The sequence below is a fragment of the Carassius carassius genome, chromosome 41, assembly GCF_963082965.1.
Source record: "Carassius carassius chromosome 41, fCarCar2.1, whole genome shotgun sequence".
NCBI lineage: Eukaryota > Metazoa > Chordata > Actinopteri > Cypriniformes > Cyprinidae > Carassius > Carassius carassius.
The window spans coordinates 3,970,490-3,998,175 of NC_081795.1; the positions used below are offsets into that span (position 1 = coordinate 3,970,490).

General features: G+C 38.9%; 1 protein-coding gene across 4 annotated transcripts in view; it reads right to left on the reverse strand.

The window, feature by feature from the left end:
* Nucleotides 1-27,686, reverse strand: part of LOC132123465 (roundabout homolog 2-like) — a 380,238-nt gene that overhangs the window by 170,857 nt on the left and 181,695 nt on the right. The window contains exon 1 of one of the 4 annotated variants that reach the window (XM_059534088.1): nucleotides 5,078-5,442. The exons of the other annotated variants lie outside the window; for them this stretch is intronic. Coding sequence (XP_059390071.1) covers nucleotides 5,078-5,135 — 58 coding nt within the window. The 5' untranslated portion in view covers nucleotides 5,136-5,442. Of the gene's footprint in view, nucleotides 1-5,077; nucleotides 5,443-27,686 lie in introns of those variants that run through there. 4 annotated transcript variants of the gene reach the window in all.

A 27,686-nucleotide genomic window follows, 5' to 3' on the forward strand; every position in this document is an offset into this window, starting at 1 on the left:
TTCTAAACCTATAATTCAGACTGTGAAGTGGACTTAACTTCACAAGTGTTGTATAACAACTCTAAATGTCAACTTTCTTTTTCCAATCCTCAAACTTCCTAGTTCAGCAAAGTTATAAAATCTCCTCCACACACCAGGCGGTCTGAAGCGCAGTGATGCATGAGAGTGAAGGTGGCAGCATGGAAGATTTTATACACTGCCCTGCACTGCTCTTCTCTGCATTACTGCCCTGACGCACATGACGGATGCGCTTTAGAGTGCTGGGCAGTCTCTCTGTCTTCAGTTGCTCCACTGCGGCTGAACCTCATCCATTTTCATGACCGGCAGAGCTGCTTTTAATCTCACGGTCGTCTCCGCAGTGTCTCATTCGTATCAGGCACAGTGAGGAGCGAGTCCCGGACCAATGGGAAAAATGCAGCTCTGGGATTTGATTATTCTGAAAAAATAGTGTTAGCTGAATTTCATTTAAATTCTTTATCTGGGCTTTACCACTCTCTGTGTGTGCGTTCCTCTTATCTGTTTGTGTTATGTTGTGTTGAGTCATTCAGCCTTGACACAGACCCTTTCTTATCTAAGAGCTGCCAAGAGACAACTAAACGAGGGCAAGGTGAAGCCAACAGATGAAAGAGCAAATGACACTTTCTCAAACATGACTTTGTGGACTGAAGAAGTCAGTGGATTGTAAACTGTGTTCGGTCAAGTCTGTTGAAAGAGAGAAAAATAAAGTGGCTTTATCCACTTTCTAGAAAATAATCCATATGCATTTTGCAACTCAAGAGAGTGTTATCAGTGAGTACATAAAAGTTTACAATGTACAGTACGTAAATGACCGCCCCTGGCTATAAAGGTTACGAACTGGAACTACCTTATCAAAGAAGACCCATGATCAAACACCTGACAGCAAAAGAAAAGCAACAGTAAATTCTTCAGCCGTTTCATTAGAACCACATCTAAATGGCTAGCTTGAAAGACTAAGAGTTTAACCAAACCTAAAAGACAAAATTAGGCCACATCAAGTCATTTTCTAATCCCCCAAACAAATGAAACTTCTAACTAAAGAACATGGTCCTCGCTTTGAGTTTCACACCACTGCATCCTCTTTCTAGAAAATGTCGTAGGCATGCTTGACTGAGAGCAAGCCAAGCAGATGAAAACACTTTGGTCTCATCCCCCCGAAGCTCTTTTCTAACAATAATGTACATAATCTCCTCACTTTGTGTTGAGTGAAATTGCTAAAATACAGCTACTGCACTGCATCCCATTCTTGATTCAGCAGCCACTTTCAAATGTCATTCATCCAATCTCACATTTACAGCCATTGGTGGTGTGAATCAACAAAAATACTGTCAGCAAAAACTGTGAACGAGAGAAACACATCTTGTTCTTTTTCCATTGCATTTCCTGATGCTGAGTTTAGCTTGACGTAACATTTGTTGCTTTCAAAGGAAGTATATATCAATTATAAGACTGACTTGGCTGACTCTCAGAGGAGGGAGAGGCAGGTTTAGAGTGTTTAAGTGATACTCTAAGTATAGCAGCAGTGGTGTAATATTATCCAGCCTCCCATGCTGAGATACTCAATGCGCTTACTGCCTGAAACTACAACAATGTCAACAAAGTGCCCACACGCTGACCCCTGACTTTAACCCTCATTATAGATTCCCTACAGCCTCTACTCTCTCTTTGCTCGCCCATAATCTCCCATCTCGCTCCAGCTATCTGTCGTATTCTTTCTCCAAGAGCCTATCCTTGTTTTAATCTGAGTGCTAAACTGAGAAAGAGTCACACATCCTCACATGCACGAACACTCCCGGACTCCAGTGTGGCTGCTTTGTGGTTTTGAGCTGCGTACGCATCATTACCACAGGCCTCTCTTCGAAAATGAGGCACAATTACGACAGTGATGCATCACAGCCTAGCCAACTTGTGCAGAACAATTCCATTTAAACCCAGCTTTTATGAAGTCTCATTCACAAAGACCCCAGATCAGACCCAGCTCGCAACTGCAAGTTTAATTAAAGATCACATTAAATTATGTTAAGCCTGTTCATGTAATTGGTACTATCAAACACACTACGAATTTAAGAAAACAGAAACTTCCAAATGACTTCTCTAAGACAGCAATGAATTTAAAAGGAGATTTCTTGCTACGTAGATTTTAGCATTGCTCAATTACAAAAGACCCATGTAATCGTACATACACCTCTAGCGAACTTTCAGGTCAGATCTCAATAATGTCAGAAACTGTAATAAATCAGTAAATTCTTTTGAGACCAAACTATATAATTTAAGGTCAATTTCCTAAGGAGTTTTAGGAGAATCAACAGCTAATTGAACTATCAAGTTCATCTCTGAAGTTTCTACTAAAATTCTTTAGGAGAAGCACCTGAAATAAACTTGATACTTCAATAAAGTACAAGAGATCAATCAAATCAACCTCTGAGCAATCAAAGGTTCCTCTGGTGTTCATGAAAACCACACTGATATTTTGTTGCTAATTTATTACCTAGAGTTATACGTTTCTCATTGCCTCTTTCAGTCACCACTTGCTGACACACATATACTCTGGTCTGGGTTTTAGTTACTCCTGACGGCGCAAAACTAAAAATTCAGCATGCAGACAGATACAACGTGGCCATCATAGTGGATCCACGAGGGATTGCTGGCAGGCAGGTGCACGTCTCCTCATCTCCACCAGGGGAGCTTGGGAGTGGGGCATCGTCCTGTTCTCTGCTCTTGGTTATCAACACACTACTAAAAGCAGCAAAGTTAACCAAGGGATCAGACCCTGGATAACAGCAGAAAACTGGGACGTGGGAACATGGGGATAAGAGCATTGAACCTACAACTTCAAGGACAACATACTGCAGCCAAGAGAAAGCATTTCTGCTATACTGAATCTTATAAAATCGACTAGGTTTTTACATCTTCTGAAGAAACAAGTAAAAGAGTTCACTCTAAGACTCTAGAAATGGCCCTGGTCTCTTCATCAATGTAAGTCTATGCAATTTTTGTCCTGTTTTAGATTTTCCCAGGCAAAAACTGCCCAAATGGACTAGCCAAATCACTAAGGAATCTCCAAATTCCCCATTCTCTCTAACTCTGAGCCCCAAAAAATCATTCTCACCCAAGTCTCTATTCCTACCCCTCCCTCCCCGAACAGCATTAAATCACCCCATCCCTGAACAGAACCAAATGACTACGGTCATTCAAGCCCAGGACAGCCTTTTCTGAATGCATCTCCACAGCCTTTTTTGTCTGTTTGAAGAGGGCTGTTCCTCCTTCCACCAGAGCTGTATTACCACTCACAGACTAGACGGATCGGGAGAGAGGAGGGTTACGGGGCAAACGGTTCGCTGGGCTGATTCATGGGCTCTTCTAGAAAGACCTACACCCCTCTTTTCCTCCAAAAACTAAGTGCCATGCCTTCGACCGGCGCCTAGTAACCAGCAGCTGGGGTGCAACAGAAATGGGGAAGGACAGTTAGTTTCTAAACTGAATTGGGCTAGACTAGCAGCCTCCATGGTAGATACAAGGACAAAAACAGGAGACAAACAGCAAGACAAGTGCCGAAGCTGGAAGGACAACGGCAGAAGCTGTAGTCTGACTCAGCCCCTCATTAGTCACTGTAACATCTACTGGCCTCGTTCTCCTTAAAGAGCTCAAACAAAAACCCAAGCAAACACTGTTAAGTGCGAAACGGGGCTTTCGGACAAAGACGCTCTTGACACAGCTAATATAATGTGTATGTGACTGTCTCAAAGACAAATATAAACTGTTCACATCATTAAAAAAAATTAACAAACAAATACAACCCATGCCAACTTCTAGTGCAGTCTGCCTTTTCTAAACGCAGCGTACATTACAATTAAGAATAATTATATTCTCTTAAGATACAGATTTAATGGTTGGAAACACCAATCTGCCTAAATCATGTCATTTGTTTCACAACATTAACAATATCTTCATTAGTGATTAATTAAAAAGCTAACAAGTGCTCACTGTCCATTACTGATCTAATTGCATTACATGATTATATATCAGCGACTACCAAACAGAGAGAAGTGACTGGCTTCCAAGCTCCTTTACGGTCTTGAGGTTTACAACAGAACTGAGCATTTTATGCATCTTAGGGAAGAGAAAAGACAAGAACAGATGTGGTGGTGGGGGGGGGGGCATGTTTCAAATATTACATATTAAAAACGCTGCGATTTTTACTGGAATAATAATCCTTATGTAATATTTTAATAAGCAGGGCGGGCTAAGCAAGAGGGTTTAATAAACCCAAACACAGACATATCAGAAGATGCAACAAGAAGATGATATCTATACTGAAAGCTCTCCAGAATATACAGTGCAGACTAGTCTAGTGTCACTGATTCAGTTAACTGTTTAATACTCTTGGACTGATGAAACATCTCATTCTGGATCATATTTGTATATCCATTTCTTTGCGAAAACAAAATGATCAGTTTGTCATTCTTCAACCCTGTGTTTCTCATTTGGGGTCCATATGTGCAATCTTTGCGCCACGCCTTGCGCATCCACTGGTGCTTTTCACAGCAGGTGTCACCCCACATTCTGAGACTCCCAGACTGTGGCACCTGCTGTGGAAAACACTAGTTAACCACACTGCTTCAACACTGGAGTTATAAACATGAACTACAACAGAAGTTTAACACATTTTATGACAAATAATACCAAACCAAGCATTTTCCTCTTCCAAGTACAAATAATTATCCACAAGCATATATGCAGCAACATTCAGACAATAACTAAAATTACTTTGCCAAGCGATCACAGAAAAACAAATAAAAAAATGTCCAAAATAAAACCCTGCAATCCTACTGTATAATTAAAAAATTATACAGTGTAAATTTAATTGCTGTATCCACAAAACAAAATAGATAAATATAATATTAATAATGAATGAAAGCTCCTTAAGGGAGTATATAAAGTTAAATTATGCATTTAGCAGGATAATACATGAACCGCTCAAAAAGGTCTCAGAAAACTCAAAAATCTCTTCTCCCGAAGCTAAACTTTCTATTAGAATGGAGCATAAAAAGTAACTCACCATCTACTTGGTTAAAGTATACTAATCCACAGAGTAAAAGATGTGTAAAAGGACTCATTCTGTCATAGTCCACATCCACTCCAAACCACAGTTCTCAAACACTGGACGAGTTTCTCCTCTTTTAGTAGTTGGGAGTCTGCAGGAACTCTCAACAGCCGCTCAGATCCAGCTGAAATGTCAGCTGAGTATACGCTGGGTTCATGGTGTCTTTCTGGATGAGGAATGAGATGCACGCGCACCAGTCAGGATTGAACTAGTGTCTGTCAGCCCGTGGGTTACACCATGCCTTACACCAGCTTTTGATTTCCGTCCTAACGGGACTACAAAACAGCAGAAGCGAATCAGAAACAGCAGCGAGCACGCGTAAAGACGCGCGTGGAAATGTTGCGCGCTCCGGTTCTTTCAAGAGCTTCGGAAGAACCTTACAGATCGCTTCAACGATCCTCTACGGTGTTCAACGTGTAAATATGTTTTCCCGTTTCATTACACTCTTAAGTGCGCGTTCAGAAAGAAGCTCCAAAGTTCCGTGGCCCGTCGTTAAATCCAGCGTAATTCGGGCGGGTGGCGCTGGCCCAGTGCGATCGCTCTCTGAGTCTACACCAGAGCGACTGTGATCAGTCTTGGATTGGGCGAAAGCTCGGCGGCGCTCCTACAGCTCCATAACTGACACCCCTGTACGCACAGCTCCCGGGCTGAGCCAAGACTGACGCTCACGCTAGAGGAAGAAACAGCGAGGGGGAGGAGAGCGGGAGGAGGATGCTGTGGGCAGAGGTGGCTGGGGAGCACTCAAAGCTTCTCTCCGATCTTGGCTCACAGTTTTTCATGGTTTTATCCACAAAGTTGACCCAAAGCGCCACACGAACGGCACCGCAATAAATGAAAGGAGAGTAGGACCACCGATATTAAATAATTTCACAACATATAGAACAAAGTCTAATTAAACTGATACAAATATTTTATATTATTATTCATCTTTACGATTTTTATTTTACTTTGTTCCTTATGTAAATGACCGCTAAATGTGGTATAGGCCTACATACATTATATAGCGCACTTTAAATTATAATGTTAATTATATTTACACTTATGTCTCTTTTACAATTTTAATTTTAATCTGTTATAAAAATATATATAAAATATATATTTTTACAAGATACATAAATAATTCAGTATAACAAAATATTAATATAATATTAAAAATATTGAGTTAGAATTTAACTGTATACTTTCAGATAGATAGATAGATAGATAGATAGATAGTAGCTACAGTAAATGCAGTATTATCTTCTAGTCTCAGGTCTAAGGCTAATTGGTTTCATTAAAATTTGATGGGCTGTCCTGCATTAGGTGGATAATACCGAGGAGGTCAAACACACAAATCTCATTTCCTGAGAGGGAATCAACTTACACACTGACGTTTTGATGGGCAACATGTATTGCTTTGCATTATTAAAAAATAAATGCGTTTTTATCCCCCCATAAGCTTCCAGTAATGTTAAATATTCTCTTCTGCGTCAGGCAGGGTGAATAAATGCTGTGAAATGTGCGGCAGCTCAACCGCACGGGCTTGTGTCTGCATCTCCGTCTGAGCCTGGACGCACTGGATGCCGCCTGGCTGCTTCAATCCAACTGCTCTGTGTGGACGAGTCTTTAGCGCCCCTTAATGGTTACAGTAAAGCACAAGACCGCATCGAACAAAGACCTCTGAGCTTTCATAGTTCCAGATATAATACACCAGAGGAATGTAAGGAGTAATTGTCCAAGAATGAACCCTGTATAAATATATATATATATATATATATATATATATGCTATATTATAACAAGCAAACCAAAGGAGACGAAGGTTGAATATTTTTCAATTTACCTATACAATATCCTCACTACATTCATATTTCTAATCATTTGAGAACCTTTCACACTTATGAAAATCTACTCTGATATTTACAGTTACTGTTACTCTAGTAAAACCATACTAAATTTAAAGGCAATGCTATTTACCACCAGCGTGCTTAGAAAATGTCATTATTTTGCGAAATAATGACAAAAAAATTAACAAAATAAAATCACAAAATTAACATTAGTTAATTGAATTTAATTTCACAGATTAGAGAAATGTACACTGGACCTTATATTTTTTATAATTTTTTCTTAACTGCCAAGGTGCACATTATCTCCAATTTATTCTAGCTCTAGTTAAAACAGTGTGTCATTTAATCAAATTCAAGCATATCTGGAATAAAAGACACTTTGAATTCGGCTTGAAACCTTAAATCAATAGCAGTCAAACCTGAGGCACTGGGGCAGATAAAAGTAGACCTGTAAAATCATCAAACAAGGCCTGACTCCTCAGAAGAGCGGTTGTTGGACTTGTGTAGGCAACACAGGGGCCAGATTCCCCGTGTGAGCGGGATGCTGGAATCCCCCATTTTCAAAATGATTTTTGACATCAAAGCAAAATAAAAGCCCTTCTGTGGAAATCATTCAAAAACAGACAGTTAAAAACAAATATCTGTTCAATTCTCATCCCCTTCTTTCAACTGCTCTCGCTCACACTCCAAACTACTGCTGCATTTCATACACACACACACACACACACATTTGCAGTGTCATCTGGGCTCTCATTGCAGGGCTCTCAGTAGGTACATAATGATAGCTTTGACTCACAGAAGCATTTTCCACCTCTTCTGTTTGTTTTTGAGGAAACATGTTGGAGCTTGCAAGGTTTTTGATGCTGTAACATTTAGTTTGCGGTGAGTGCTGTCAACAAGCCAGATCCAGCGATCTTCTTGATAGTTTTATCCATGTGTGTGAGCCTCAAGATGAATGTGAATTCATTATTCCTTTGTTGGCCCAACCACTAGCAACGCAGGTAGCTGCTTCAGCATGGGCCTCTGATATGAGGTCACATTTCAGTTGTATGAATGTACAGGGAATGAAAAGGCACAAAGTTCAAAATTTGGACACCTTGTTAGATGATAATGCTTCTTTCTAAGACTACTACTATTTGAAAAACAGCAATAAACAACAATAGAAAAAAAAAAAAAAAAAAAAAAAAAAAAAAAAAAATATATATATATATATATATATATATATATATATATATATATATATATGTATTATATAATTATACATTCCAGAGGTCCATTCTGTTGTGTGCATGTTCAGCAGTGTTTATGTGTAGTAAATCCATCAAAATGTATAGGGCCAAGTAGCGTTATATTGAAAATGCTCCTCTACACATCCATAAACAATGCATGTCTCTGCTTTACAGCTAGATTAAAGAACTCAATTTCTTCCTCTGTATCTCAGTCTCCCTCTTGTTATATATCTTCATTCTAAATCTCTCCACTGTATCCCTGTATCTGAAAGGTAGCCCTGTCCCTGTAGGGTGCTAAATATTGGCTGAAAGTGGATTTATTTTAATTAAAAAGAAGAGATGTTTACCCAAGCCTGAGAGACACTTCAGAATCGGATGGTGGAGTTGGGGTGACCAAATGAAAGTGTACGAGTGGAGAACCATATCATGCATTATAAGGATATGCATCACCTCTTCAACGTACACCAGTAAGTAACATTAAAAATGCTTATATGAATATGCTTCATAGCGACATATTATTGTCACTAATAAACTTACATTTATTCTAAAACCACAAAAAATGCACTGAATCCTAAATTCTGCACAATTCTGCAACTTTTCCGCCACAATTATTGAAGGAAGTAAGCTATAAAATGGTGAAATTTCATGTGAACTTGCTCATGACTTTGTGTTTATATGGTTGAAAGCATTCACATTAATTCCTACTGTTACAGAGCCAATCAAACCAAAGAGGCATAAAAACAAAATTAAACGTATTATGCATTCGCATTACAACAAATGTTAAAAATGCAAATTACCTCAACAAAGGCTTTCAAAAGAGCTTAAAAGCAGTAAAATTACAGCATGCTGTCAATCACGAGAAATAACCCGAGATTAGCATTCATATGGTTGAGTAAAATCTTTGCAATTACAAGGGCACACTTTTCATCCAAGCTCAGCTGAAGGCAAACACACTCACGCAAGTGCCACATCAAATCATCCCTCCTTTCTTCTCGTCGTGCACCCTTCTCTCCATCATCTCCCACACCACAATGGCCACCAATGCTCTGCCACATGCTCCAGACCTTCGTTTGTTTCCACCTAAACCAATCAAGCACCTATCGCTGTCAACTCATTTGGCCAATTACGGCTCTGTAATCTGATCAACCCAAATCATCTATCAGGACCCTCCATGTGGACCATCTGGTGAGAGAACCCAAAGGAAGCTGAGGTACTGTGCACCACAGATCATTCCATTCCTAAAGGACTTGACTTTAGCTTCTTTTTTTTTCTGACATTGACATGCAGAGACATGGGAGATGATGAATTTATGATGGTGATATTTATTGTGAAAAAAATAACAAAGAATGTTTGTTTTTAAAAAAAAATATCAAATGTCTATTATAAAACAGATACTTTGTTTCTTATAGACTGGCTAAAATACACGAAATGCATGGTTTGCACTTGAATTTGCTTAAATCAAGATTTTTAAATTTAGCGTTCTGTAGGAAAGGCCATTCTACAGTATATATTTCAAATATAATCATGAATGAATTTAATGTTGTATCTAACAGTGCCCTTCAGCATGTACTATAGCCCACCCTCTTAAACTTAATGCTTAAATTACTCAGTCCTCAGAATGTAAACGTAGTTTGTGGTGGACAACACTGGTCTGGCCATAAGGCCCGTGATTATATAAGGTTTAAATGAATTTCAGGACCTTCCGGTCTCATCATTTATCTTGATAAAGGATCAGATGGAAAAATTATTGGCTAGCTCAGTCTGCTCTACTCTCTCTCTTAGCTCTATCTCGCTTTGATTTCCTCTACAGCAGCTCAGAAGGTGTGTCTGGGATTTCCTCACAATCTGACCCCTATTTGAACTTCCCTTTGGTAGTCAGAGAAAGCCAAAAACAATCTCCAAGACTCATGTGACGTTTAAAAAGCAGACTTCTGGTAATAAATGATATGAGGTGATGTTCTGACCATGTTTTGTATTTGCTTAATTTAATTTTTACACACCTTAGATGACAATCTTCCTCAGGTAGGTTCCAAAGGCAGCAACATTTTAGGGCTGACTAGATTAGCATGAAAATTATTACAAATCCCTCTCTAGACCTTCTGTTTTGAATGAGTAATAAAAGATAAATTAAAAACAAACAAAAATACATTACATATTCCATCCGACTAATTTCCTGCAGCTCCTTATACTTCGACATACAGTGGGGTCTAAAATACATTTTTTTTTTATAACTGGAATGAATGAATAGTAAGCAATGTATTATATTTAAAAGTCATTTAAATTAAAATGTTATGTATAAATATTTAGACTTGTAGGTCAAATTGTTACATTTGTGAGTTTGATCTTGTGAACTGATTTGTTCAGGCAGGCTGATGGATGTTGCTTTCATTGAAGCACGATATGCTCTTTGGCTCATCCTCATTGTTTTACACAACATTTTGGAGTTCATGCAATTCAACTGTTGCTGTAATTTATATTTATATATATATAGGATATATAGGACCTCACTGTTCATGTTTGCACTCATGCATTCAAGTACACAAATGGAAGTGTATGGATCACTTAGTCCAGGCCCTATTGACAGCCAAAAATGAGATGAATACAGCCTAAGCATTGGTTCACACGATTCGATAACAGTTATCACAGCTTTTTTTTCCTGATGAATACTAACCACAAATGCCCTCTCGTCATAATGTTGCCATCTACACACAACTGATCCATGTGATCAAACACAGCTCTTGAGTAGGTCACATGTTTTTACTAGCTAGCGATAGAACAATGAAGACATGAGTCCCTAGACTGAAATTATGACCTCTCAGAGTCCATCATCCTGATTAGCACATGCTTCCATCAAGGCAGATAACTGTGGCATGAGTCTAGTGTTTTCACATGCTAATCAAGCACTGCACGGACGATTTTGTCATTAGCAATAATTAGCATGGAGGTGGCTGCCAATCAATACAGTGCTACCAGGTGCGAGATTGTTGTGTTGCGCTACCAATGTTACACTATTCTGTAGCTTCCAAAATGAAGGGAGTCGACACACAATGCTCCTCATTTTGATTCCCGCCTACAGGCTTTGGATTACGTACGCCTCTTTTCGGTTTGCGGTATGGATCACAAAACAATTCACCAGTCTCTTCTAATTCGTTTTACCTTAACAAAGCACAAACATTTATCAAAACTACTTGAATGAATTGAATGACACAGAGGGACAGGCTGCGACCAAGATATAAAACCACGGCGAGGGTAATTTGGGACTTTAATTCGTCCTGGTGAGTGAGGGCTCAGATATTTAATTGTGTGGCGGGTCAGGGGGGTACGGAGAATCCCATCAGTCACGGTCAGGTGTGAAATGTGAAAGCCGAAACAGGGATCAGTTTAGTGTACATCCTTCACGCTGTAGCCGTATCCTCTTCTTTGCCTCCACCCAGAGTCTGATGATTAGGGGGTGATGGGCGGGCACGAGAAGGAAGGGGGTGTGAGTTTGATTAATATAGGTGTCAGAGGTGGGGGTACCACCTCCTCAGCCTCCTCAGCATTGGTAATGACATGAGGGGCTGGCAGAGAGGGGCTACCTGAAGCTCAGGGACCCCAGGCTAGACATGGTTCTTCCCTCTGATCTCCCTCTGTCAGCAGTACTGTCAGCCCGGCCTGATCAGCACCTTATTAATGGCTCCAAACTGTCACTGATTGGATATTAAGCTGTGCTTTGCAATACATGCACTTAATCACAGAGACACACACTTATAAATAAACCCATAAAGACAACAAAGACATATCCGCACAGGCTCGCAAAAACATATCCCGCCTTAAAAATGAGAGCACAGCCACAAACACACATGCAAACCCCATTTCTTATGCCCAAACACTGAGAAATATACAAGTGTGCACGCACACGACAAGACTAAAATTAGATTCCCACTGGGGTGGAAACAAAGATGACAACGAATCTGGCAACTGAATAATTTCCTCTCTGTTATATGAACTGCTGAATGAATAAACAGCGAGGGAGAGATCGAAGAGCTTGTGTAGTCACACCTGCAGCACAAACAGAAATGCAGTTATTTTTCTCAGACAGACAAAGACTAGGTTATTTTGCTTTTGGAGGAGCTACTTTAAAAATTGAGCTTTTCAATCCACAAGGAACTGAATTTGAAGTAGTTACAGTATTACCCTTAAAAAAAGTCACTATTACTGCAAAAAAAATACTTAGCTTTACTTCAATAAATGGGTCAACACCTTTTTAAATACATTACCTATATAACTATGAGAAAAGCATATAATCAGAGATCAGAGGGTGGTGAAATGTGATTAGGGTTATTTGAATGATGTTAAAATTAAATTAAAAATTTAGACATGAGACAAAAACGAGACATCCTATTTTGGTGTCTGCATCAAATGTAATATACAAAAGTGGTTTTACATACATAGAAAACATACTGAATGCAATTAAAGGGTCTACTTTAATGTTTCTGAAAATAAAATGCCAATTTTTGGGTGAAATAATGTTCTATCGTCAATCAACAGATGTTTATATAAATTTAAACAACATACTTATATTATTCTGACCTTCACTTATTAAAATATATAAAATAAAAGTGATAATGCTAAATTTGATTATATTTTAAATGAGTAAAAACATCTTTCTGACAAGTAGTTTAGTAGTTTATATATCATCTAATGATTCTTGTTGTTTTTGTTGTTGTTATATAAACTACAGTTACAATTAATGACATTTTTATTCGTCTTCTGTAAATCATTGTAAAAAAATATTCAGTCATTATTGTTTTGCTTAGGAAAAATAATAATAAAAAATAAAGCAGTATTAAACTATTATTGTTCAAATGCTTACAACTTCTAGATGCTTCAGAACTACCCAAACAAACCATTTTACTACAATGAATCAGATTTTTCAACACTTTAGTGAGAGAGGACAGTTTGACAGTGTTCAGGTTTGATTGTCCAATGGTGGACACGTGGTGGAGGACAAATGGTGGAGCATAAATGTATTGATACTTTTCTAAAATAATTCATTCAGAGTATGATTAAAATTCACTCCTAAAAACACCACAAACTCAGCAACAATAAAGAACAACAGAAAACTCCCAGATAAAACAGGAAAAATGATATAGAGAACTGTAAACCGGAAAGCATCTCTTCAAATGTGCACCATCAAAGCAGCATGCAGCACAGGAAACCTCAGTCCAAGGGTTCTGCAGGGGCTGCTTTTCTCATTTAAGTGTTTTAAGAGAGATGGAGTGGAAAAGAGATAGATTTGTGACCAGCAGAGCTGGAACACACAGACCACACGTCCTCACATCTGGTTTTATTTCTCCCCATAAAACTGAGCAGAACCAGCTGATAAAGAGTACACTGGGTGTCTTCTGATCTATCATGGAGAAGACAGTCCAGAGACAATTCAGAAAGTGTCTATGAGTGGTTTATGCAGCACAACAAAATGAGTGCTCCCATAGCGTCTTAAAACATTCATGCACTTCAATCACTCCATTGACTCAAGAGAGTCTAGCAGGGGGTTTACAGCTAAAATCTGCCAACAGCAAAACTCTATCTAAAGTTTGGGAGACACTCTGAACATCAAGCTGTTATCCTCTGAAGATTCAACACTGATCATATGCGATGAACAGTTTTTTACTGCTACACTATATCTTCCAATACTTCTTAAGTCACAAAATAGCCTGGAAAAATCTTCAAAGATTTTTTAAGTCATATGATAGCTTTAAGTGAGAAACATGTCAACGTTTGCATCTTTGTTTACTGATCATTTGTCTTCCAGTGAGCCATTAACCACTGTAATCTTATTACTGAATTAGAGCATTGAACACAAAAACCAAATCACTCATTTGTGAACAAGACTGAACTGAAATCAACAGATTAATTGATTTGTCTCAAATAATTGTTCCATTTAATTAAAATACAATTTTCATAGTTTGTGTTTTAGAAAAAGAATTAAGCTAAACAGGTTTAGAACATGCTGAAGGTGAGTAAATTATGCCAGACTTTACTTTTGGGAAAGCTATTCCTTTAAGAGCAATATATACAGTATATCAAATGATTTTTACAATGTGGTAGGAAGTAAATAACATTTAAAAACAGTCTCTGAAAATAATGAACAACACTTCATCCTGGTGAGATATTGGAATAATACAGTTTCCTCTTGTTAAAGATAAATGGTAAGACCCACTCACCCAAGATGCCCTAGGGATCCCTCTGTTGCCATGTGGATCTCCTTAGCAACACGCCAACTGCAACTGTTTGGTGGCCCAGGTGAGGATGGTGAACCCCGAGATGAAAGCATAACATAAAACAATAAGGGCTTCATGGATTTCCCCAATTATTATTTTCTGAAGGTAAATCCCAATTCCAGGCTCTAACTCCAAGCTAATGAGATGCTTCCACACATAGCAGCCATACCTCTGGGGCATGGCATGGAAACGTTCCAAGGACCTCACAGGAAAACTGAAAACATAGCAACGTGCAGGAGGGTAAATGCATTAAGGATCATTCCACAGCAAGATTCATCTGTTTAAAGGCTAATTTAAGATATTATTAATTTAGGAACCCATCTATAATTGAGCTGAAAATTTTGTTGTGGAGATGCAACTGTACAGTAATAGAGCATTGCTCATGCACAGTTACATAAAGGTTTATCTCATCCAGTTTGCCTTCCAGTTTTATTGTGTTCAAACAGTCGGTTTCACAAGAAAATTGTTATTTCCGCAAGGAGGAGGTTATTTACCCTGCAAGACGACAACACAGTGGAACCTTTAAGAAACAGTTGTTCACTTAATCTTTCTGAGCATGGAGACAAATAGGCCAGCTGTGCCTAGCTTGACCGAATTGTCCAGATAAGTCACTTCTGGCCTTCAAACCCAGATCCTGGGAACAGGATGAAGTGGACTAGGGTGGCTACAGTCTTATTTTCCGCTGGCTCATCTATCACTACCATCACCCACAGTCCTCCTTTTCGGTCTATCTCTCGCTGCTCCCTGGAGTACTGCACCTCCCTCAGTCCCTAAATGTCAACAGGGGAGTCAAGCTCTTGTCTGGGAGCTGTTTGTGATTTATGAGGGAGATGTTTGCCCTGTTTCTCTGAAAGTTCTTTTGGATAAGATTGAAATGTGCCTTTCGCAGAGCTGTACACAAGATTAGCAGTCGCTGGCTGCAAATGTCTTTATAGAGCTAAATTACCATTCTACGGGAGAATTTCTCCATCTATGACAGCTAAGCGAGTACATCAGTCTTGGCAAATGGAGGATTGTGGGAGTTCAACTTCTGGCTATTCTTCGTCTCCACCCATTCCAAAAATAACTACGGTCCGCCTCACGCCATAAACCATCCCATGAAAGCAATTCAAGTTGTGGGGGGCGGATGCGGGGCATTAAGGAGGCAAGCTGTTTTCCACCTGTGATCTGGTCTGGGGACGAAAGAAGTGGCTTTATTACCCATTATGGCTGTAATGACAGAGAGGATAGGGGCAGTGCCTGTTGGGTAATTGTTCCATAATTCACACCTGAGTAGCAAGGGGATTCCCACAGGTGAGCAGAATCATCTGGCCAAGGCCGTCCCAGCTGTCTTCCTCGCACAGGCACGTCGTCTGCTATAAAAAGATTTGCAGCCCTCAGAAAACCCCATGTGCCTCAAAATACAGACAGACTGTGTTCAATTTCAACCACAGTGGGACGTTAAATTGAGAGAGGCAAAAGATATTCGGTCATGATGACAGCTACCCTCCCTTTCTTACCATCTGAAACCTCCTGCATGCGACATTTTTTTTTTTGCATTCAGATGCCCCTTCCCATAATACTGTGCTCTTCCTCCTGTCGTTCTCTGGTTTTGAAGGAAGTTTCCTCTCTTCTAGGCCTTATGGTGCAGACACTCATTAGCAAAAAACCTTTCACGAACAACCAGAGGCCTTGAGAAAAACACATCTGTCGCTCCTTCCACCCGGCTCAGCCCAGATTACAGAACAGAAACCAGCCACTGGATTTTCTGGCAGGTCTTCCAAACAGAGAGGCTCAATGAGTGATGGACATTAAGCATTAATGAACAATAAATGAGTGCAAGTGAGATAAAGGCAAGTGAGAGTGAGAGTGACAGAGAGAGAGAGAGATGCAGAAAGAAAGAGAATACAAAAAGGAGGATATGATCCTTTGACGAAACAGAGTTGAAGAGCCTTTCCCATCTTTTTGCCTCACATCTTATGGGGTCAGGCCACTGACCGAGGTGTTGCACAGCTCGAAGCAGAGCCAAAGCCATCATTCAATATTCTAATGTTAGCCTTCTTTAAAAACCACTCTCTCTTTATTACATGCAAGTTACAACATCTGCAGGGCCCCTGACTGGAGGCCAAAGATCTGAGAGATGACTCCTAACCCAAGTAAACACTCTCAACTATCTGTGAGCCTTCAAATGATGACTGAATGAAAATACTGTATGTGAAAAGAGAGTGCAAACAACTGATATAAAACAATGTGATTGTAAAGAAAAAGGAAAGAAACAAACTGACTGAAGTACTTGAGTGTTTTAAGACGCTATGGGAGACCGTCTTCTCAATGAGAGATCGGAAGACACCCAGTGTCCTCTTTATCAGCTGGTTCTGCTCAGTTTTATGGGGAGAAATCAAACCTAGCTAATTAGAATATTCAACAGGAATTGCTATTTGTCTGCAATGTGTTGGATTGCTCATTAAAACAGGATATTTAACAGGAAAAGCAAATGTTTTTTTTTTTTGATCTATTGGGAATTGGCTCATAAGAAGTGCATATTGTACATCATCAAATAATATTTTGCTAAAACAATGCTAAACAGTTATTTGAATACTCTTAAATAAATCCATTTTTGAGATTTCTGTTGCACTACACTGCAACTAATTGGGAAAATTTTGTCACTGCAAAAGCTACACTATTGTGAAATAAACTTGACTACTGTCTTGCTACTAGAACACATTGATAAGTTAGTATCTGCTACTGTTAATCCCCAACACGGTAGTGAAGGCGTACAAAAAAAGAGCCTTACACACAGAGAAAGGAAAAAGACATATGGTTGACAGAGTGTCTCTGAATCTACGCAACCAAAGGAAAGCACAGCTCCGGGATAATTAGGGGCTTAATTGTTGGGAATGCCAGTGAGAATGCAGATGAGGGTCTGTAGACAGACCTACACAGCCTGCGACCTGTTCATCAAGCCAAACTGCTTAAAAAAAACACCCAAGCTTGGTTTTCTTCTATATCCATCACTTATTCATAATTTATCTCCACAGGTCAAATTCTGCTTTTGAATTTCATATCAATTCATCACTTGCTTTCACTCTCCCTCATAAATACCCCCCCCCCCCCCCCCCCCCAACCACCTGCTATCGTCCGTCTGCCACATTTCTCTTTTGTCTGGAACTCCCCTCTTTCCATGATTCAAAAGACACAGCTGAACATCTTCAGTGCCTCAAGGTCTTTATCCCGTTTATCCTTCTCTCTTACACTCCTTCAGCTAATTCCATCCCCCATCTTTCTGCTCAAAACTTCTTGATGAGAATATTTAGGCGTACTCTTGACTATCAAGTGTTCGAATTCCCTCAGTCTAACTCATGTTCAACCAGCAGGCAGATAAACGCTAAGATCGGGAGCATATGATAAACGATGAGGCATGTAAATGAGGAGGAAAGAGGGCCGTTAGCCCTGCCTCGAGTTGAAAAGCAGCCCAAACGACACTTCACATGAGAGTACAATTACCTCAGAAGAATGACTATCTGCATAAAATTGTCTTGAGTCCTTTGATTTTTCTGAGAGTATCTTAGAAGCATCCGTGTTTGTGTTGACACAAATTCTTTTCTAGCGCAGAAAAGTACAAATGAACTTGTAGTACATAAAGAAAGTGTGCATTTTGAACACACAAAAAAGGCCACCATTGAGAGTTCCAATTTTTGTGGTTTCTGATAGACCTGTCCAATGCTAATATGTCACATGCTAAGTTGCTACATTGCATGGTAACCACACAGCCTAATATTAGGATAGTAAATATGTTGTTTTCGCTGCTGTTGTTGTTTTTCTCTCTCGATCATAATTACTAATTTTAACCAGTTTAATAGGTATAGCCTATTGCTTTTATTTATATCATACCATACAATGTTAAAGGCTACATCTGCTTAGCATTTATCTTAGAAACATCCTTTATTCTTAACATATCCCTTACGAAAAATAACCATGGTTTTATTATAGTAAAACTGTTGGCCTGTTGACTACCATTTGTATAACCACAGATTTACTACAAATACCATGTTTAAACTATGGTTAATATAGCAAAACCATGGTTAATTTATGGTTAACATGGTTTAACTATAGTAACCATGTTTTTTTGGTTTTATTTGTAGTAAAACCAATGATTAATTTTCGTAAGGGATAAGATTGCTGTTTATTATTATTATGAAATATACTGACTATTACATAACATTTTTGTCATCATTTTGTACTTATTGCCCTCATCTTTCATCTATCAACACAATTAATGGCTGTTTTTTTGTCCTGCTACTAACAGAAAACTGTATGATTGTATGACACTGGGAGGTGCATGGGAGTCTCTCTGTAACATATTAGAACTTTAAAATTATGTATTGATTGTCAAGATTAATTTAATATTTCATAGCAATGACAATGGAAATGCAAACAAACAACTAGAAACTAAGGGACCGTTAATTACAGTATTCCAAAGAGCAGCGTATTAAATCTGCATAATTTGCTATACTGCTTTACCAGATTAAATAAATAGGCAATTCTGGAAAGTAAGATAAAACTATTGTCTTTACCAAATGCAATGAATGTAATAATTCAAATGAGGATGACGCAAGTGAACTATTCAGACAGTGTCCATATGCTTTTTATAAGACACTGAGAGCCCTAATGATAAAATAACTCCATGATATCATCGAAGTATCTGATGCATCACTTTCTTCCCTTCTGTTTCTCTTTGATATGAAGAGCAAAATGAGAAGGAGGGAGAGTGAGAGCGTTTGGTGTACATCCAGGCTAAGCATGCTTTCTCTCAGGACTCCTTCTCTATTACCCCTCAACCATGCGCTGTTTTGGACAAGGGCCCAGATCCGAACCCATTACAGCTCATCTCCTCCCCTCCTATCCTCCTCTCCACTCATCTGTGGATTGGCTCTAATCACGACTGGGGAAAATGTTATTCAAACTTGAGCACATTGCAATGTCTGGTATTTGTCCTTCACTGAAGTCACTATCACTATCACACATTCTTGTAAGAGTCGAAGCACTGGGGTTAACCTTCCCTCTGGTCACCAGTGGCCCTCATAAAAGCCAACACATTTGGCAGTGGGTGGATTCCTCTGGCCTCCAATGACACACGGACCATACTTACAGCCCACCTGTGACACGACGCCTCTGGGCTACAAATCACCTCTAACCGGCCCCAACCCATTCACAGACAGTATGGATCCCCACACTCTCTGATGAAACCAGGGTGTAATGTCTGACATGAACCTCCCTCAGGGCGCAATACCTCCCCCGTTACTACCCCCGATCCCTAGCTTCCACCCCCCCATTCCAATCCTCTCCATTCCAGCTGTAATTGTTGCCTTATGAGCATCCACTGCAACAAATTCAGCTAACGACTGTCCTGTACTATTTCAAAACCCTCGCAATGCAGTGTAGTCCTACACCGGAGGTTTGGTTGAGGCTGTTTATAAAGTACCCAATAAAGAGAGGCAGGCCATGACCAAAAGATAACCAAAATCAGGAACCTGGAAATACAATTAAGAGCCTTCAGCGCTGACCTGAGTCCAGGAGAACAATGGACAGGCTGCAGTATACGACTGACCTGTTTGATTTGTTTCATTAACGAGTGCTGAAAAAGCACTTTCAGCCTGATCTCAGAGGAGCCATAATAGGACAGTGGCAACATGTGCAAAACATTACGGCCTTAATTTAGCCACATCTCGTAAATATGTAAGGCTATCATTAAAATGCTACATTTACAAATAGTTATGATTAGGGCTGCACGATTAATCGCAAGCGATTGTCATGCGTGTCTTGTTAGTAAAGCCGGTTCTGTGATTAGCGGTAAATGTCTATCACCTGCTTTCAAATGTAGCGGCACTTAATAGACAGAGTAATAGTTTGTTGACAAGCTACGCAATATCGCTTTCATAATCGCAGATGAATTGTATGCGATTATGAACGTGATATTGCGTCAGCGGACTACGGCTCTGTCTATCTCGGTGTACAAAGCGCTCTGCAATGCATTCAACACAGTAATTGGTATTTACGAAGCAACACATGGACCTGCAGTTAATAAATAAATAATATCCGAAAGCCTATGACAGCGCATGGGAAATGGGAAACATAATAAGGTCTGCATAGCTCATTAAACAAGTCTGAAATATTCAAAAATATGAATTATTAAGCTATCTGTGCTTTAGCTGAATATTTTTCTGATGTTTGCAATGACATCCCTCAATGCTTGGCTTCAGTAAACCCACTCTTTTAGAATAAAATATTTATAATGTTACTTGATCCAAAGCCTGAACTCTTGCTTCACACGATTCCGTCGATAGTCCGGCTCTTCAGAAAACTTCAAATAAACATCACTGCATTCTCCACAAACTTTTCTGTTGCAATGAAGCTTCGCCTTTTTCTCGACATTGATCTCATGCTAGCTGTAGCTGAATGGAGACTCATTCTGCCATCTCCACTGCCTAATTGGTCCCTCTGCAGCCTTATGCAATCCTGGTAAAATGTACCACAGCACACTGCTAAACCAAGTCATATAACGACATGGATGGGGATAGCTCGATCGAGGTTATTTGGTATAAAGAGCACACTGAAAGAAGGATGTAGACACTTATCATTGGAAAGCCTGATAAGAACACAAATAATTGGTACAAAAGGCCAATTATGTTGCAAATATGCCACAAAAGCCCTAAGCATCATGGGTATATTATGTAAATACAGTGACTGACTTCAGACGCAGTTCATTTGTGTTCGCAGTATCAGTCGACCACTCTGGCAAATGCTAAAAATGATTCAAAAACCCCAACAAGTCTCCACTGAGCTTATTACAGAGTTGATATCTTTATTTATGGAAAAGAGTCAATAACAGTGCCAAGCTTCATGAATGCTGTTATTCTGAGAGCAGTTTATTGGATTGGGTTGTAAAATCCAAAATTTTGGGTTCTTATTCGATGCCTATAAGTGAAGAAATATGTAAATTAGCAGGTGGGAATGCTGCAAGAAAGACAAGCAAGACACGGCAATTCTCCGAGGAGCAAAAGCTAGCTTTTTAGAGCAGACAGGAAACACAAGGGACAGATTTTGAGAGAGGGTAGCACACCACAAAATACTACAGCACAGCTGGGCCAATTAAATAAGGCTGCTGATTTGGTCATTTCCATAAGAAATCATTACATTGTCTTCAAATCAGTTTCTGGTGCCTTCCCAAACACTTCTTATTCTCTCTTTCTCTCGCCCTCTTTTGGCGTCGCAGCTTTCATCCTCATTTCTCCATTCAGCTGAGTTTAAGAACTGCTAAAGGAGAAACTAAAGCTCTCTTGGCAGACATTACAACCATCTCAGTATCTCAATACCCCACATTGAGACAGATTACTGGATGATTTGGCATGTGTGATTAGCAGCTGGCAAAAGGACTAAAGAACATACCTCTTCTCTGTCGATTTCGTGTCTTAAACCTTCTCTATCCTTGCCAAATTTCCTATTTTGATTTTAATTAGGCTAATGGTGCTTGGTAAAGTTACTTTCTTTTTTTTTTTTTTTATAAAACACTTAGCCCTATGTATTCAAATTTGGGAGCATAACCCAGGTGTGTTATTACTTTGCATATAACTGAAACATAATAAGATATTTTGAAGAATGTTAGTAACTGAACAGTTGCTTGTAACTACTGACTTTCATAGTAGGGAAAAAAATATTATTATTAAGTCAATGGCTACTGGCTATTGTTTGACTACCAACATTCTTCAAAATATCTTCTTTTGTGCTCAAAAGAAAGAAACAAACTCTTCCAGGTTTGGATCAACTTAAGGTTGAGTAAATGATGACAGAGCTTTAATTTTGGAGTGAAATATTCATTTAAGACGTAGCTCTTTATGTTAGATTATGCCATAACAGCATTTAGACCGATACTTGGAGCAGATACACATCTTATATATCTTTCAAGACAAATTATCCTCACCCACCTTTCCACCTAAAGATGATATGTACGATTTTGGTACAACTTTGCCTGAGGTCTCAAACCTTTGTTTGTCTCTATGTGAATTATAATATGCTATTATATTCAGTCAACTGGAATTACGTCAATCATTTCCGCTATTGAGATAATTCCATATTATACACATTCGAAATTGTCATCACAATAAAATTAAAGTTTTATCAAAGTAATAATTACTGAAAAGTGGAACATGCTATAAAGCAATGCACTGTTTGAATACTTAAAATGTATATCCATCTATTAAAACACACAAATTTAACTGTAAAACGAAATGTCATGCATTTCTGAAACTTAAAAATGATAATTTGAGTCCCTACATGGGGTTCTCAATGAATAAACATCTTTTTAAAAAGAAAAAGGAAAGAAACAAAATGATGTCTTCACTTCTCTGCCAGAATCATTCGTTGCTTACAAGATATTTGTGCTGTCAGACCAGGTTTGAATGAATTTCACTTATTTTTCGAAACCTGTCTACTCTCTACACATACAATTATTAGCAAAATGAGCTGCCGTTAGCCATTTACTTTTCAAAAAAATACTATGGAAGTCAATGGCTACCAGCAACTGTTTGGTTACCAGCATTCTTCAATATATCTTCTTTTTTGTTCAACTGAACAACTTGAGGGTAAAAGAGTAAATGAGTTAACTGATTAGTCTTGGGTGAGTAAATGATAACAGAATTTTCATTTTTGGGTGAGCTATCCCTTTTACAGTCTACTTTATAATAGCCTTCATGTCAGGAAGTTTCCTGAAATGTCATTGAGATATGATTGTAAAGAACTATGGATATGTCAGTGTTGAATAATTGTAATTAAAAACTAGACAAATGTATGCTCTTCATCACTCATATGAAAAGACCTTCTGGAGAATGCATTGAATCTTGCCTTTCTTTCTTCCAGGTTATTATGACTGATAGCTTGCACTCTGTTTGGGGGGTGGGCGAGCAGGGATCACATGTGGGTGTACAGCTACTCACGATCCCTGGGTCAACCGCACTATTCGTTTCCTTTTACAACACACGCACCTCCATGCGGCAGCACAGGCCTTGAGACTTTATGTGGGCCGTTAACGCTGCAGATATAAAATCTGCAAAAGGTCATTTTCACACTAAGGATAGAGCAAGGTATTTCAGAGCCTGTGGCTTTCTATCTCTATGGCTTGCTGGGGGAATGTAAAATGAAGCTCGTAATGGTGTGGATGTATTTCAGTGTTACAGCTGCCTGTGTACATGGAGGCCAAATGGCATGGTGGTATATAAAACACAACCATGTCCAAGGTGTCTGTTTATAATAGCAAAAATATAATAGCAAAAACACACAGTTCCTTACTGCAGTGGTGAATTTTTGACGCAGTTTAGTTGAAGGAAGAACCAGCCACCTTCAATCTGAGGGTCATACCAACATGGGGTGGTGTGACTGTAAAAACTGCAGATGGCCAAATAATTCAACCGGGACAATCCCATTATGTGTCAAGAAACAAAATGTGAACATTGATTTCTTAATCTATTTGTGTAAAAGATTTTGCAAAGCCACGGTAAGTTACTACGATCCACATTGTGATGGCTGCAGGTTTAACCATTGCTGGTGAAGGGTATTTTCATCAAACTAATTTCTCCACAGCCACTATATCCAAACTGAACCCAACAACACCTGCAGAGAAAACTCATCTGGACAACGGTAATAGAATTACCCAGAATGTACCACTAAACTAACAGTAATGGCCCACTGTCCACACAATCACAAAAGCCCAAAGTAGAAATGAGCGCAAAATTGATGGTAGCGGCGCTAATGTGGAAAATCTGTTGCTGAGGATTTTAATGATTTCTGGGGGTGAGTGTTTTTTCTAAACATACAGAGAGAGAAAGAATAAAGGGGTCCAGTTTTAATAAGGTCCCTTGTTCTGAGAATACTTATTGATTTTTGCCGTAACCGCATGTGTGGTGCTGGGCTCTGTTCTTCTGGAGCTCAGTAAAGGTAAATTGAGCCATTTAGAAGCCGCGAGTCTCTTTTGGGACAAGGATTTGCTGCGGCCTTTTCTTCCCCTGTAGTGTGTTTCCATCAGTAGAAAATTTCCTCCACATGAGGTAAGATTAGCCACCGTGTTCTGAACCTCTAAACTTGAGATGCCCTTTGGCATATTGGGGAAATGCTACTTGTTTAAAGCAAAAAACACTGCAATAAATATTTCAAGTACTGTTTTACTCATAAAATGTAACAATTAATCTAAAGTAAGTTGATTGAGCTTAAATTGCATTGAACTCTGAAAACCCCCAACATGGGAAAAGGAGAGATTTTCAGTTCTAATCTTCCATTAGAATTCATGCACTTCACTTTCATGTCAACTAAACACTGCCTCCTGAATGACTGTATAAACATTAAAGTGTTGCTTAATGTTATGCTTTAATTGCCTGCCATTTAGCTAATGCATTTTATCCAGAGTCAACTAACTGCTGGACAGTCTCCATGGGGCAACATGAGACTGGGTGCTTTGCTCAAGGTAGGAACTAGGGAACGAAGACCAAAGACCTGAAATCAGCATCTTAACACGAGGAACTTCAAGACAAAGCAACATGCAAGTATTAAGCAAAATAGCCAATGAAAACAAGAGCTGACTGGATAAATCTACCATTCCCTATATATCTACAAAAGCCAACCCTGAAAGAATGAGGCACTGAAAATGAAAGAACAGATTAATAATGGCTAAACTGTCTTCCTAATAAAACAACTAATAGGCAAACAACACTAATTCCCATCATCTTATCTATTCATTCTCACATGTAAAAATCAGCTGCAATGATGAGATTTAATTGCTGCTAAAGCCCCCAGAATCAATACGCAACATTCTCTACAACTCTCTCCACATATGGCTAATGGATAAAACAGCATTTAAGACGAAACAGTTCACATACATGACTAATCACGAGGCAAGACAGCTGTAATTAAAACAGAGTGCATTTATTGTCCTGATAGCATGCATGCTATTATAGCAGTGATACTGCCATTGTCAGGGATAATCGGGTTAGTGTGGAGTAATGTGCAATTGAAGCTGTGATTATTAGAACAAGCTGAATTTGTTTCCATATATTATAGCGACTACTTCAAGTGCAATCTCCGGCAGGATTAGTACTTAAAGTGAACAATTTGCGATAACAGGCTCTGACAGAACCCCTGTGAATCTTGATGGCTGATCACACAACAAGCTAAAGACACCCTTGAACTGCATCTAGGAAGAAGCAGGAAAAGGAAAATTGGAGCTGATTTTTGTGTTGACAAAGCAAATACATACTATACTATCTATCTATCTATCTATCTATCTATCTATCTATCTATCTATCTATCTATCTATCTATCTATCTATCTATCTATCTATCTATCTATGTCCATATCTAAAGTTAATTTGCACTATCACTTATTTGGCCTATCGCCAATCGTTTATTTGTTCATATCTATCTAACCATCAATCCATCTATCCATCTGTTCATAACTCTTCATTTTTTATTTGTATGTAACCATTTATTGGTTCATATTTATCTTTCTTGTTTGTATACATACTGTTTATTTGTTTTCAACTATCATTTATTTCTTTCTATCGAACATTTTTGTTTTTTAATCTCTATTGTTTATTTCTATCTGTCTGTCCATCCATTAATCATTTATTTGATAGCATCTATCTATAGTTTATATGTTACTATCCATCAGCCAATAGTTTATGTTACTATTGTCAAAGTGTCTGGGTTGTGTTCCCTGGGTTTCCACTAGGTGTCCTCAGTTCCCACAGTGTTTATCATTTATCACTTCCTGTCTCCTTATTTGGTCACCTTCCTCCTTGTTTAGTTAATTGATTGTTCCCCACCTGTCTCCTGTTTCCCCATCATCCTTTTGTGTATTTATACCTGGTCTGTCTGAGTCTTAGTGACGGAGTCCTTGTTTAATGTTAAATGTTTATTCATGTCCGTCAGTTCGTGCCCTTGCCTTGTCTTCTTGTTTAGTTTATGTTTTGGATGGATGTTTCCTATTGACCCCTGCCTGGACTGTTTATGCTGTTTGGATTACCCCTTAATAAAAGACTTACTTGCAATTGGTTCTATCTCCGTGCTTCATTGGATCCCGGCCGTGACAACTATCCATCAGCCAGTCTATCTAACCACCCATCCATCCATCCATCAAGCTAGGTGAATGAGATGATTTCAAGTTATATAACATCAATCAAATCAAACATTCAATCAAAATAGTTAATCATTACATTTATAAAACATCCTTCAGCTTACACTCATTTCAACAGCTCAGTTAATAAAAAAGAGGCAAGCCCACTGTAGGTGAAGAGGTGACTGATGCTGACAATGGCTCATACAGTTCCAGGAAATTCCGGATCACATCATCTTCTCTGTCAACACACAGAGCTTTCACCTCCCTCACACTGAGTACACACAGCACTGACCTCCTGATAGAATGAAACAGGCATCAGATGGTGGATCTAGCAGCTATCGCTGTCCAGCAGTACAAACTGAACGGGGTACAGAGTCCCTTTCAGGCACGCAATATGGAAGAAAAAGAATGAAAGAAATTAATAGATGAACCTCCTGCGGCTCTAGAGATGGGATGTCATAGCATCCATTTCCATCAGATATAACCAGGCCAGTTTTTCACAAATGGCAACAAGAAAATAAATAAAATGTTGTGTGTGAAGTGAAAAGAAGTCGATTAACTCAAGGTCGCTATGATGCTTTCATGACCTACTGAGTGTAATCGCATATTCCACTGCTCCAAAAAAACAGACTTATTTGTTTGCAGGGAAATCAATAGGGCTGATATATTAGGTCGCTATGACTGTCTGGGATTGGGATTGGATCTGTGTTTGTCTAGTAATGACTGGAATCAGCTTGGGGGGGTGTGTGTGTGTGTTTGGTGGCTTATGTTCCATATTCAGACAAAAGTCCAGCAGTACAAACAAAGAAAGAGCACAAACCAGCTCAAATCTGCCGACTACAGCCATGCTAACGTGAGGAATCGACAAATCTGTTAAGATTTTTAATAACGTTTAATTAACATAAAACAGAATATTCAATACAGATAAATAATTCCTAATAATTTATGTCAATCTATGCAACAAGCTTTTATTTTATGGGGAGGATGCGTTCTTATTCTACAAAGCATTATAAATAAAAAGTTTATGAATTATGTTCTGTCTATTTTGTTAGTGGGACAATATAGTACTAGTATGTTAGTATATATGTTGCCTTCTAATCTAATAG